At 50.8% G+C, this 14,344-nt stretch overlaps 4 protein-coding genes across 4 annotated transcripts in view; 1 reads left to right on the top strand and 3 right to left on the bottom strand.

The window, feature by feature from the left end:
- Positions 1 to 1,431, bottom strand: part of LOC139673869 (olfactory receptor 6F1-like) — a 2,133-nt gene extending 702 nt beyond the window's left edge. Inside the window, exon 1 of the mRNA XM_071559799.1 lies at positions 1 to 1,431. This exon is cut by the window's left edge and continues 702 nt beyond it. Within this exon, the coding sequence (XP_071415900.1) occupies positions 1 to 645 (645 nt within the window). The 5' untranslated portion in view covers positions 646 to 1,431.
- Positions 1 to 14,344, bottom strand: part of LOC139673846 (class I histocompatibility antigen, F10 alpha chain-like) — a 327,584-nt gene that overhangs the window by 132,960 nt on the left and 180,280 nt on the right. The window lies entirely within an intron of this gene.
- LOC139673812 (zinc finger protein 91-like) overlaps positions 1 to 14,344 on the top strand; it is a 311,195-nt gene that overhangs the window by 221,093 nt on the left and 75,758 nt on the right.
- LOC139673820 (zinc finger protein 420-like) overlaps positions 1 to 14,344 on the bottom strand; it is a 78,033-nt gene that overhangs the window by 63,606 nt on the left and 83 nt on the right. Inside the window, exons 2-3 of the mRNA XM_071559640.1 lie at positions 10,008 to 10,089; positions 8,572 to 9,819 (exon numbers count right to left, since the gene is read on the bottom strand). Coding sequence (XP_071415741.1) covers positions 8,572 to 9,819; positions 10,008 to 10,029 — 1,270 coding nt within the window. The 5' untranslated portion in view covers positions 10,030 to 10,089. The remainder of the gene's footprint in view (positions 1 to 8,571; positions 9,820 to 10,007; positions 10,090 to 14,344) is intronic.

Raw genomic sequence — 14,344 nt, 5'->3', positions numbered from 1 at the left:
GATAACAGAGTCTATTTTCCAAAGCAGGCTGGTGTCAGAGCAGGACAGTTTGAACCAGGGGGTGTTGTCACAAAGAAAGTGGGGGATCCTGTTGGAGCCACAGAAAGACAGCTCAGGGAGGAAGAGCAGGCGGTAGCTCTGGAGGCTGAAGCCGATGGCCCAGGCAGCAACGACCAGGCAGAGGCAGAGCTGAGGCTCCATGAGGGCAGCGTAGTGCAGGGGTTGGCAGATGGCAACACAGCGGTCACAGGACAGGACCACAAGCAGGATGAACTCTGTGCAGCCCAGGGCAAAGTAGAAATAGGATTGGGCAAAGCAGCTGCTCAGTGAGATGGTTTTCTGATCAGAACTCAGGATTGCAAACAATTTGATGCTTGTGGAGGATGTAAACCAGATTTCCAGGAAGGCCAAGTTGCTGATGAAAAAGTACATGGGGGTTTGCAGGTGATGATCCACACACACAAGGAAAATGATGGTTGCATTCCCCAGCACCGTTGTCAGGTACATGAGCAGAAGGACCAGAGAGAGAAACAGCTGCAGTCTTTGATCAAGCCCTGGGAAACCCTCTAGGATGAACTCAGTAACTGCTGTTTCATTTTCTGGGCCCAGGGTGAATTTCAATCCATCCTGCTGAGACAGGAACATGGCAAAACTAAGGGTGATAATTTCACAGTCTGGACAAAAGTTCTATCCTTGCCTCTCTGCTCCTTTCTGTCCTGCAGTCTTCTGACATAGCACAGAGATTGTCCTTCAAGCAATTCTCACACCCTGAGTTTTCTGTTTCACATTTCACTTAAGAGTCCTCAGAGATTTTGTTGTCTTCTTTCTACCTCTTCCAAACACTCACAAAGAATTGTTCCACCAAAAGAGAGGATTTTAAGGGGACTGTTGGCTATTTCACCCCATTCCTGGGAAATTCCAAGCTCACTCAGACCTGTTGCAAACATCTGTCACACCTGCCTGCCAAAAGCCTCTCTTCTACTGCACAGATGCTAAACCATGAGATCACATCCACTCTGTATGTTTCTACTTTTCAGTACTTGCCTTTTGCACTGGGAATCCCTGAGAATCCATTCATTTCAAAATAAGCAATATCAAGTATTTTGCAATCCCCTGATTTCTTCCATAGCTTCTTGCTGGATGGTTCTTCAAGAAAGGAGAGTGGAGGGCAGAATAGGAACCAGGTATATCTTGTCTTTTTAGTACTCTTCATAATCACTGGAATTCATTATGGATGACAGAGTGTTCCACACAGTCCCACCTCACACCTGTCTGCACCAGAATGCTCTTGTTTCCATTCAGCTGCTCGTTGCTATTGCTGTCAGATGTTCTAACCTAAATACAGGGCAAGAGAAGTGTGCCAGGAAGAGATTTGTAACCTTCCCTTTGCATGCCAGTTTTAGATTCAGAGAACTCAGCCTCCAGAGTCTTCTCTTGTCTGCACTGACTATGGAGGGAGCCTGGAGAAAACAAGTTCCCATGAGTGCCTGCAGTGGAGTAAACTCACTATTCAAGCCCCAAATCTCTGATTAATTAGTTGTTATGCTTTTAAATCAAAATGCACAGTTCACAGAAGGAAGCATGAGGAAAATATATGCAGTAAAGTCTGGTGTTTTTCCTTTCATCTCTTGATTTTGCTTTTACACAGAGAGGAGCAGAGCAGATGACTCCAAAAACAGGGTGATTCAAAATGTCAGGGGGAGGAGAGGAGATGGTGGGTTTGAAGCAGTGAAACAAAGCTGTGTTGATGTGCCAGCAGAGCACTGAAGCCATTTGTCCCCTGGGTGGTGCAAGGACTCTCCCAGCTCATTGTGCACACAGACGAGAAGAGAGACTGATCTGGGACTGTCTGTCAACTGGAAACCAAGTGATGGAGTTCACTCAAGATCCTTCACAATTAACCAACTCCAAAATGAGCAAAAATGAGTCACCTTCCAAAGTAACTGTTGGACTGAATTGTGGGGGACCTCTCCAGATGGGAACTCCAGGCAGTCCCAGGGATGAGCAGATCCTGCTGTGTCCAGGCCTGTTCTTGTGCATAAATGTAGTGATTCCATCCTGGGTGGAGAGTCTGAGAGACTGAGATGTTTCAGAGATCCCTGTAACAGCTTCTGCTGCACAACTGAGTGAAGCTGAATAATTTGGAAGGTGCTGACACCTGTCAGAGAGAAAAAGTGAGGAAGAAGTAGAGATACAAAATGTGCTAATACTAATTGAGAAGATCCTCTGAGCATTGTTTCACTACCCAAACTGTTGATAGGAACAGTATTTGGGAAAGCACTGCATAAAGAACAGTGAAGTACCTGGAAAGGGAGACTTGTCCAAAGAGTACATAAAAGTCTTCTTGTCAGAGGGTTCCACTACTTCCTAAAATTTACATTCAGGGCTAGAGTCAGTTGTTTGCAGAGAGCTCAGCCCCTTCCCAGGGAGGTGTCCCCCAAATCCCCCCGTTTCCTGAGCATTCCTGTGCCAGGCACTGGCACATCCCAGGCAGCCCCTGCCCAAAGCAGCCAAAAGTGGGGCCAGCAGCAGGTTGGGGCAGGGGGGGCTGGAGGCTGTGGGGGCTTTGGCAGCAGCACTCAGGATGGATCACAGAATGCCAGAATGTGCTGAGTGGGAAGGGACCCACAAGGATCATGGAGTCCAACTCTCAGCCCTGCACAGAACCATCCCTAAGAGTCACACCCTGTGCCCCAGAGCATCATCCAAACACCCCTGGGGCTCTGTCAGCCTTGGGGCTGTGCCCACTGCCCTGGGAAGCCTGGTCAGTGCCCACCACCCTCTGGGGGAAGAACCTCTTTCTAAAATCCAACCTAACCCTGCCCTGACACAACTCCAGGCCATTCCCTAGGTGCTGTCCCTGGTCCCCACAGAGCAGAGATCAGTGCCTGCCCCTCCTCTGCCCCTACCAAGGAAGTTGTACCTGCACTGAGATCTCCCCTCAGTCTCCTCTTGTGCAGCTCAACACACCAAGTGCCCTCAGCTGCTCCTCACATGCTTCCCCTGCAGGCCCTTCCCCATCTTGGTTGCCTCCTTTGGACACTCTCTAATGGCCCATTATCTTGCCTCTGTTGTGGTGCCCCAAAGTGCCCCATACTGCAGGTGAGGGAACTGCCAGGGCTGTGTGATGTGGGGCCTGAGGGTGCCCAGGGGACACTGTAACACTGCAGGGGACATTGTGACACTGCAGGCCCAGGGCACAAATCCTCTCCAGTCTGATTGGAGCAGTGTGGGGCTGTCACCTGGGATATCAAGTACAACCTCAGAGAGAAAAAGATTGGGAGATGCCCAAAGGAGTCTGCAGTGGATCCCAAAATAGAGAGCCACTTCCAAAAGGGCAAAACCAACTTGGAAGCTTCCCTGGAGGAGTTGAGGGCTCTTATCTGGGATTTCAGAGTCCAAAGTCAGGGACTGAGGCTCCAAGAGATGTCTGGGAGGAGTCTCAGGTGGATCCTGGAAGATGGAAGTCCCAGGAAAAAAAAGCAAACTCATCTCAGGTACCTGCCCTGGAGGAGTCTGGGGGTGTTCCCTGGGATCTCACCTGCCCTGAGGGGGGGGCAGGGCAGGGGCTGGGCCTGGGGAGGGGAATGAAGTGAAGAATAATCAGGAAATTGTTGTTTTTTATTCTTCCTGTGTGGAAACCAAAGGCTTAATATGATGGAGGGAGGTAAAAATAGCATGAAATGACAACTTTGAGGACTCTGTCTGTGGTGTAGTAATTGTTCATAGTTAATAGAGTTATTAATTAGAACTAATAGAATTAATAATATTATTACTTTGTTCATCTATTAATATGTTTCTATAGAATTATACCCAATACAACCATTGTACCTGTTACTGGTCATTGCCTGGGGACCTATAAAAGATCAGGTGACCTTGATGGGACATAAACAAGGGACATAAACAAGGGGTGTCAGGGGAATATCTGAGTGGAAATGGCCTCAAGTTGTTCCAGGGCAGGTTTAGGTGGATATCAGGAAAATGTTTCCATGGAAAGGGTTTTCCAGCCCTGGCTCAGGGCAGTGGTGGAGTCCCCATCCCTGGAGGTGCCCAAGGACACGTGTGGAGGTGGCACTTTGGGACGTGGTTCATTGGTGGCCATAGCAGGGGTGGGTTAATGGTTGGACTTAATGACCCCAGAGGGTTTTTCCAGCCCTGACCACTGAAGGGTCCTGAACACGAGACGGTCATGACCATGAGATGATCATGAGATGACCATGAGCATGATGTGATCAGACCCATGAGAGGACACCGACCATTTGGCCATGAGGTTTACACTGACCATTTGACCATGAGCTGTGTCTTGGGTTGAGCTGGCAAAATGCCAACTGCCCAGTACAGATCCAGTCTCCCTCCCCTTCTTGCTGAGAAAAGGGAGGAAAAAAAACCCTCAAAGATTTAAACTTAATTATATGTATTTATACAGAAAAAAAAAAAAGAGAAAACTATAATATAAGACACATCTAGACAAGTTAGATATAACAATTTTCTACCTCCCATCAAAAACAGACCTCATCGCTCTATAAAGCACCTCAAAAGACACCCAGCAAGGCAAAAGAGAGAGAATAACAATAAAATGTTTTACTTCCTGAACTCAAACAAAATGGGAAGTAGCAGTGGGCAGCAGCCAAGGCCCACTCCACCAAGGCAGCAGCTGCGTGTCTTGCCTCTACTTCGGCCAAGATGGGAACTGAGAGAACACCTCCTACTCTACTGCACTTCTATCTCAGTTTGCATCATTGGGTATGAAATATTTCTTTGGTTGCTCATGTCAGGTGACACCTGCCCCTCCTAATCTACATAACATTATCAGGGCCTGCTAAAGGTAAGGCCCACATCTAGGCCTAACTAAAACTACTACAATCATACCAAAGGACATCAAACCCATATTCTACATCTGTCTATTTCATGTGCTTAAACAGTCTTTGTTTTTTCAGAGCCATCTTCCACCCCTCCATATTGTGGGCATTAGTCCATTAGGAGGGGTATTTGGGGCAATAAAAGAACAGTTCATCATTGGACACCAACATTGGTTCAGCTCAGGTCTTCTTCACATGATGGTTCATGTCCTGCAACACACAAATCAAAATGCAAGTTATTTTGTTCTCCCAAGGTTAAATGTCCTTGAGGCACACACTGGGTCTCCATCCCCTTCTCAGGGGTCACCATCCCCTTCTCAGGAGTCACCATCCCCTCACTGGGGTCACTACATCCTCTTCAGGGGTTTTCACAATAGCAAGCACATGTTTCACAGCTGTGGATAACCTTAAAAATTGTGTCCATGGTTAAATCCACCCATCGGTCTTGCCCACCTACAGGTGGCCCAAGGCATCTGGGCACACCAAGCCAGGAACAACTCTCCCTTATTCTAGTCCAGGTGTGATGTTCATTAGCTCTCAACACTTCCAATTGGTCTTCTTCCATCAATCTAGCCATCCCCACAGGGCATGGGCTATCATCACCAAGTCAGTGTAGAGGTAAAGCCTTGGCCACTGCTCTGGTTCAGCAATGTCCCACAGTCTCAGTTGTCCCTCTCCTCCTCCTGGCTGGAGGCAGGGCAGCCTAATTGCTGCTCTTGGCTCTTTTCTGAGGTCTCTGCGTCAACTACTGGACAGCCTTTTTACCACCTTTCTTCCATTTTATATACAGAACTAGATCCACTGTCCCACCACCTCATGTCTTCCCCCATGTCACACAGGAAGGACCACAGTTCACCACATGACCCACACTTGGGGTTTGCTCTCTGTCTGGGTGGAGCAGGACAGAAAGCACAGTCTCTTCATCTGTACTCATATTCTTGGGGTGTTGACACAGGAAAGGTGTCTGAACTTAGAAGGGCAGTCAAAAGAGAGGTTAACACAAGCATCCAGCAGGGAGAAACCATTGTTTATGTTTTGATGTTCCACATGTACTAAAACTATGACAATAACTAGGTATGTTTATATAAACAAGGTCTGGTACAGCAGCCACAGCTCCCGGGAAGCCTGCCAAGCTCCTGGGAGGCCAGCCAAGGTCCACTGGCCAAAACTGGGTAGACACACCAATCTCTGTTTTGGTTTGAAAGCTTGGCAAGATGCCAAGTATGAACCAAAGTGACAAAGACCCCTCTTCCCCACCCCGCCAAAAAAAAATGGAAAAAACCCTCAGAAACTTACACTTAACTTGTTTCTAGAAAGAGAGAAAATTAAAAGTAAACTACAATACAATACTCGCTCACACAAGTTAGATATAATGAACAATTTTTTCATCTCCCCACCCAACAGAAAACTGAACTTCTCAGGACACAAATCTCACTATTCTGGTTGCAAAATCACCCAAGAGAACTCCACCCCCCTAGGGACAGACCCAAGCAAAGAGAAAACTAAGAATAAACATTTCACTTTCCTGTAGGTAACATAGAGGTGAGGTGGTTCTGGACCCAACTCAGCGGATGACAGCAGCAGCACCCTGCCACTACCATGGCCAAGACCAAAGAGAGAAGCACCTCCTCCTACACTGTATTTATATTTGAGATGACAGCAGAATATGGTACAGAATACCACTGGCCAGAAGAAGTCAGCTGTCAGCTGGCCTGACCCAGCTCCAGTCAGCTGATAATCCCAGGCGGGCTCTAAAAACTAAAGCCTAAATTTAGGCCTACACCTACTTAAACACAGGACATGCAAGAACCTTAGTGACCCCTCCAAGTCAATACAGCAGAGCATTAAAAAGCTGAAAGAGTTTACTGTTCAACTTGACAAAAGTGATGATCGAGGGATGAGCAGTTTAACTGGCCTGATATGTTTGACACAGGACCATGGTTAAAGAAAGCATTTATTGTTACATCAATGAGTTTGTTTGTGGTTTTTGCTATTATGCTTTGTGTTCTGTCTTTGTTTTCTTGCATGCAGCATATGATTAATCACAGTTCTGCACAAGTCTCTGTGTTACAGCCCAAAAATAAAAAGGGGGAGAGGTGGGACTGCAAGTTTGGCGTGAAACCACAGAGATGCTTGGAGATGTCAGCAGGAAGCCATGGGCTTTGAGCAGAAACAATGAAGAACTGCTTGCACTCCAGATCTTAAGTCTGACCCTTTCTGTCTCAGAGTTTTGTCCTGCTTGCTGTATTTGTGGTGCTGGGCATGGTTTAAAAGACTGTTACCTTCCTGGGTAGTGGAAAAGTACCAGCTGGCATGTCTCTCCCCCTAGTTTGCATGCTCCTCTCCCAAACCCTACAAATTGCAGAGTTCGTAACTAGTAAAGGTCTCAGTTTGTACAAGCAACCTGAGTTTGTGCCTCAGTTGCCAAAAAACAGCTTACAAGTCAGCAAAAATTACAAGCCACCAAAGCCTGCCCCCATCCAGACACCCAAACCAACCCCATGGTGGCAAAAGCCTCAATAAAACCAGCTGCAAAATTGTGACTTTTGGAGTTTATCGCCCCCTTCCCTTCAATGTGCCACATTTAATTAATCAGGTGGTTATTTCAGCCCCTCAAAGACAAGACCATGATCTGGATGCTCAGCCTTGGCCCAGCTCCGGCATCGCTCCAGCCAGTGCTGACTCAACCAGCCCTGAGTTCTCCAGCCCAGAGTTCTTTTCAAGAACTCCCCCTCACAGTGGAGCTCAGGAGACTGGGATCAGCTTCCTGGTGCTGCTTAAACAGGAGCTCATGGAGACTGGGAAGAGACTTTTGGTACTGAGTAAGTTATTGGTACACCCAGAAAAGACACGAGAAATCACTAACCAGGACAGGAATTCCTTCTCAGTGGCCACAGTTGAATATTTGGGTGTTCCTCAGCAGCTTTGTGGTTCTGTTCTCAGTGTGTTTCCGTGCCAAAAGAAAGGGGTGCGGAAACCAGCTGCAGAAACAGTTGTCTGCCTTAAACTTGATGTTTAAAAGTTTCTGACCAAGGGAGATGTGCCTTCGCTTTGGAGACTGGAATGTTCATGGTTCGTGGCTCCAACATGCTCCAGTTGCAAAAGCCGTGGGTGCTTTGCTGCCCTTGGGCAAAGGAACCACCCAGGGGCACAGGGGGGAACATGCAACCCCGGAGGTGACAGGCTGGGCTTGGAGCCACAAAAGGGAAGGGTTATTTTTATGCTTTTATATCACTACAAAAAAGATCTAAAACTGCTCCAAAGCTACTTTACATGGCAACAAAGTGTTCTAAACCCTACATATAGATATATATCGATAAAGTAAATCTAATCTGCCTCAAGGGGTGGATTAAAAAGTACCTGGGTCACCCTCAGCTTTAGGGGGGTCAGGACAGGTGCCAGACAAGGGGGAAGCTTCTGGCAGCTGCTCACAGAACCCACTCCTGAAGCCCCCCCTGCTACCAAAATCTGGCCACAGAAACCCAATGCACTGCCCAGCATGGATCACCTGGAAGGTGGGTCTCCAGGTCTCTGCTAAACAGGCTTCATCAGGAAGGCTGGTCATCAAGTCTTTACCCAACATGGGTCATCAGGTCTGTGCCCAACGTGGGTCACTGTGGATCATCCAACATGGGTCCACTGATGGAGTTGCAGCAGTGGACGAAGCTCTTCCTGTAGTCAGGGCACTCGGAGGGCTTCCCTTACTGGTGGGTCCGTTGGTGTTGGGTCAAGGTAGCGCTCTGGGTGAAGCTCTTCCCACACTCGTCACACCTGTAAGGCCTCTCCCCAGTGTGGATGCGCCGGTGAGTGATGAGGCTGGCGCTCTGCTTGAAGCTTTTCCCACACTCCCCACACTTGTACGGCCTCTCCCCAGTGTGGATACGCTGGTGAAGGATGAGTTCGGAATTTTGGTTGAATCTCTTCCCACAGTCGGTGCAGAGGAAGGGCCTCTCCTCTGTGTGCCTCCGCTGATGCACAAGAGCTTCTGAGCTGGTCTGGAACCTCTTCCCACACTCAGAACACCTGTAGGGCCTCTCCCCAGTGTGGATGCGCTGGTGGGTGACGAGGGCGGAGCTCTGCTTGAAGCCCTTCCCGCAGTCGGTGCAGCGGAAGGGCCTCTCCTCTGTGTGGGTCCTCTCATGCACGAGGAGATGTGAGCTGGTCTGAAACCTCTTCCCACATTGCCCACACTTGTATGGCCTCTCCCCAGTGTGAATGCGCTCATGAGTGAGGAGGCCAGAGATACTCCTGAAGCTCTTCCCACATTCCCCACATGCATAGGGCCGTTCCCCAGTGTGGATGCGACTGTGGTTGATGAGGGTGGACTTGTCACTGAAGCTCTTCCCACATTCCGTGCACGTGTAGGGCCGTTCCCCAGTGTGGGTGCGCCGGTGAGTGACGAGATTGGAGCTGTGCTTGAAGCGCTTCCCACATTCCCTACATGTGTAGGGCCTCTCCCCAGTGTGCAGGCGCAGGTGGCTGAGGAGGGCAGAGCTGTCCCTAAAGCTCTTTCCACATTCCTTACATGGGTAGGGCTGTTCCCCACTGTGCATGCGCTGGTGGCGGAGCAGGTGGGAGCTGTTCCTGAAGCTCTTCCCACATTCCCTACACGTGTAAGGCTTTTCCCCAGTGTGGATGCGCTGATGGCAGATCAGCTCGGAGCTCTGGCTGAAGCTCTTCCCACATTCCAAGCACTTGTAGCGCTTCTCCCTTCTGTGAAGCCGCTGCTGCATCACCAAGTCAGAGCTCTGGTTGGAGCTCAGGCTGCCTTCCCGGGACAGGGTGGGTTGTTTATCCTCAGAAAGCCCTGGGCTAGGCTTGGAATGTCTCCTCCTGGCAGATCTCCGTGGCTTTTCCTCCTCAGTGACTTCCTGCACTCTGGAGCTGTTCAAAACAGCCTCTGCCAGCAGGTTCTGCTGGGGGGATTTGTCCTCCGTGCTCTCCGTGCTCAGCTCGGGGCCTGGGGCAGGAAGGAACAAGGACAGGCAGGGCATTTGCCTCCAGCCCCCAGGGAAGGCCAAGGACATCCCCCCAAACCCAGCCCCGGCAGGACGGCGTCGGCAGCGGGGTTGTCCTGCAGCCGGGGCCATGCTGGGCTGGAAGATGCAGCACAAGAGAGGGGCAAAGGGGCACTGACTTCCTCCTCACCTGACTGGGGGTCCCGGGGCATCTTCCTCTTCCTCGCAGCCTCCTTCTCTATCTGGCCAAGGCTGAAGAATGACAAATCCTGCTTTGGGGGGAAAACAAGGTGTGAGTGCCTTGGCTTGGGGGATCCTCTTGCCCAAGTCCATGTCTAGAAGTCACTGGGCATCTTGTGATCCTAAAAACCTCCAAAACGCCAAAATTTAGCCCAAAACAACCCTTGATTATATTGGCAATAACTGGACATGACTGGGATCATCTGGGCAATCTCTGGGCCCACACTGACAGTGATTGGGAGCAAGTGGGACTATGCTGGCAGGGAACTGGGATCACACTGGGAGAAACTGGGAGCAAGTGGGAGTGGCTGGGTCTATACGAGTGGCTACTTGGCATGACTGAGACCATGTGAGAAAGACTGGGGTCAAACTGGGAATGTACTAAGGGCAACTGAGGGGGATCAAACTGGCATGACCAGGGAGCAACTGGAGCCATGCTGGGACAACTGGCATCATTCTGTGATCACACTGGGAGCAGCCAGGCCCACACTGGGGGGGACTGACATCATACTGGGCTCATACTGGGAGTGACAAGGAGCATGCTGGGGGATACTGGGACCCTCTTGGGTGCAACTGGGAGAAACTGGGAGCAAATGGCATCATGTTGGAGGCAACTGGGATCACACTGCAGGTGACTGGGAGCATGTTGGTGGCAACTGGGATATACTGGGAATGAGTGGAACCATAGTGGGGGTAAAAGGGAGTAACTGGAAGCATGTAGGGGGAACTGGATTAATATTCGGAGTAACTGGACGCACACTGGAGTCATACTGGGATCATACTGAGAGTATCTGAGAGTATCGGATTATACTGGCAATGACTGGAAAAAACCTAGGAGTACACTTGGAGCTCATGGCGTGATACTGGGCTGATACTGGAAGCAAGTGGAGCCCTGTTGAAGGCAACTGGGATAAGACTAGGAGGAGCTGGGTCCAAGCTGGAGGACATGAGGGGCAGCAGGAGGCCTTGTGGGATCACCTTCTACTGTCTGGGGTGGCTCTGGGGGGCCCTCAGCTCCTCGGGGCTCTTCCTGCAGCCACAGAACTTGCAGGGACCCCACTCTGGGTGGGTCTTCTACATGTTCCAGGAGCTTTGGGCTCCTCCTGGCACAGCAGGTGGTGGTAACTGGGATACACTGGGGATGAATGGAATCATAGAATCATAGAATGGATTGGATTGGAAAAGACCTCCAAGATCATCGAGTCCAACCCTTGGTCCAACTCCAGTCCATTTACCAGATCATGGCACTCAGTGCCACGTCCAATCTGCATTTAAAAATCTCTAGGGATGGTGAATCCACCACCTCTCTGGGCAGCCCATTCCAATGCCTGATTACTCTCTCTGTAAAGAATTTTTTTCTGATATCCAACTTAAATTTCCCCTGGCAAAGCTTAAGCCCGTGCCCCCTTGTCCTATTGCTGAGTGCCTGGGAGAAGAGACCAGCCCCCACCTGGCTATAACTTCCCTTCAGGTAGTTCTAGACAGTGATGAGGTCACCTCTGAGCCTTCTCTTCTTCAGGCTAAACAATCCCAGCTCCCTCAGCCTCTCCCCATAGAGCTTGTGCTCCAGTCCCTTCACAGGCCTTGTTGCTCTTCTCTGTGGGGGGCAACTGAGTTAATACTGGGAGCACACTGGGAGTGACTGGCACCATAGTGGGGCCAATTTGGACAATGTTGTGGGCAAGCGACATCCAGTAGGAGCCACTGGACTCATACTGGAGGTGACTGGGCTTTGAGAAGCACATGATGGGCAGCAGGGTGAGGGCGACCCCCCTCCCACTGCTCTGCATTCCCAAAATCCTTGTTGCCACTTCCTGCTCTGGCCCTGAACACCAGATCTCCTCTGGGATCCCTTTCCCTGGGGACACCTCCCTGCCCTCTCCCCACCTTCCTGCCTCTGGAAATCAGCACTTTGGAGCCCCATCTCACTGCTTTCTCCTTCTCTTCCCTATTATTATCATGATCCCCCTGCACCTCCTTTTCCAGGGCTCTTGGACACCCCTCTGTGGCCATTCCCTGTTTTCCAGCCCCCACACCCCCCTTTCTTTGACTCCAGGATCCTCCTGCACCCCCTTTCCTGCCCATCTTGCCTCTCCCAGCCCCTGCATCCCCCTTTTCTTTGGCTCCAGGGACCCCCAGGCCGCCATTCCCAGGCTTCCCAGCTCACCTCACACCCACATTCCCCTTCTTTGGCTCAAGGACGCCCCTGCCCCCACTTTCCCACTCATCTGTTATACACCAATAACTGAGAAATGGAATAAATATTATTCCCCCATTATTCCCCTGTCATAAACATCCTATCAAAGAATTTTCTGGCAGCAGTTTGACAGAAAGCCACAATCCTCTTACAAACAAACACCTGCCAAAGCCTTTCACCAAGCTTCCTGCAAGTCATGGCAGCAAATTCAGCCAAACCTCTTGCCTGCTGAGAACTCACACAAGCATCCTCTTGTTGTAATAACTGAGCTAAAACTATATCCTGCTTCTGTGAAATTTGCAAGCTACGTGTAAAAAACAATGTCTGAACTGTTTTGGACTCCATAAAAACTCCAGAAGAACCAGAAGAACACCTTGGAATTTCAGTGCATAGGGAGCGTGGAGAATGGAGAGAGAGAACCACAGCCAACCACCTCTCCCACCTCCCCCTGCCTCACCCATCTCACCTTCTTACCCTCCTCCTTCCCCACCCAAGCTGCTTGCCTGCCTGCCCCTGCAGACTGAGGAGAAAGCTGAGCTCTGCCTTGCTCCCTGCGTCAGTTCTGCTCCTGCTGACCCAGCCCTGGCCCTGTTCAGCCTGGGGTGGCTGCCCGTGAGCGACAGCTTCGCGGAGCCTGAGAGCTCTGCAGAGAGCGAGGAGCAGCCCTGCTGCACAAGGGAGAGCAGCACAGACTGAGCATCACATCTGCACTGCAAGAGCTGCATTCCACACCTCTGCCTACAGGAACAGACACAACATCGCTTATCCCACACACACACTAAGATGACGGAAGTATACTTTGTTTGGGTGGTAAACTCTTTTTTTTTTTTGGTTCTCAAAAGTATTCTTATTGTTTTCCTAGCTGTTCTTATTTCCCTCTCCTGAATTTCTTAGCAATTCCTTAATAATAAAAAATCAGGCTTTTGAATTAACAGAGAACTTAGTTTAATTTTGTTGGGGAAAATATTTTGAACCTAACTTCTTTCAGTGATATTTAAGCAGTTTGTAACACCATCCTGCCTCTCCCAGACTCCACACTCCCTTTTCCTTTACCCTGGCACCCCCTGGACTTCCCTTTTCTGGGCACAGAGACCCCCTGCACCCCCAAACCACCTCTCCCCACCCCTAAACCTCCCTGTCCTTCAGCTTGGCACCTTCCTGATCCCAATTTCCAGAACTGGGACGCTCATGCACCCCCTTATCCTGCACACCCTTTCCTGGCCATCCCACCACTTCTAGCCCCCACACCCCCCTTTTCCTTGACTCTGGGACTCCCAGGACCCCCACTCCTGCATTTCCCAGACACCAGGCACCTCTTTTCTGAACAATGGGGGACATCTTGAACACCTTTCCTGGCCATTCTGTGTCTCTGTAACCCATGATCCCCTTTCCCCAACATCAGGGAACCCTGGACCACCCTTTTCTAAGCAGAGGGTCTGCCTGGACCCCTCAACCCACTTATTCAAGCCCCTGCACCCCCCTTTCCTTGGCACTGGGACGCCCTGGAATATTTTTTTTCCAGTACTGTCTTCCCCCTGCACCCCCGAAATTCAACCCAAAAACCACAAACATTGAGCCCCCCAAGAAACCCTGCCAGGAGTTCCCCCTCACTGGTCTCCCCACTTTGGGGTTTAGGGTGTCACCCCTCTCCGGGCTGCCAACGAAGGGCCTGACCGAGGCACACCAACCCCCCAAAGGGGGGTCCCCGCATCCCCCCGCCCACCAAGGGGCTCTGCTGGGAACCGACACCGGCACCCACAAAAACATCACCCGGGGACCCCCAATAGCCCCCAGGGGGCATTGGCGGCTCAGCTTTGGGGTCTCTCAAGCCCCAACCATCCCCCCGAACACAACCCAACCCCCCAGAGCCCCCCCAGGCTATTCGGGGCTCGGCTCGGGGGTCCCGCAGCACTTTGTCGGGGCCCTTTGCCGTCCCTGTGTGCAGCTCCGGCCCCGCCCCGCGGCAGCCCCAGCGCGGGCTCCAAGGAGCGGCACATCCTGGTGCCCTTGGGGGCTTTGGCCGGGCCTGTCCCGGCTCTCGTGTTCCATGGCACAGCCCGCACGGCCCTTGGGGGGGGCACTGTGCAGTT

This window comes from Pithys albifrons, chromosome 7 (assembly GCF_047495875.1).
Source record: "Pithys albifrons albifrons isolate INPA30051 chromosome 7, PitAlb_v1, whole genome shotgun sequence".
Taxonomy (NCBI): Eukaryota; Metazoa; Chordata; class Aves; order Passeriformes; family Thamnophilidae; genus Pithys; species Pithys albifrons.
This window is presented reverse-complemented; position numbering and strand designations above follow the sequence as displayed.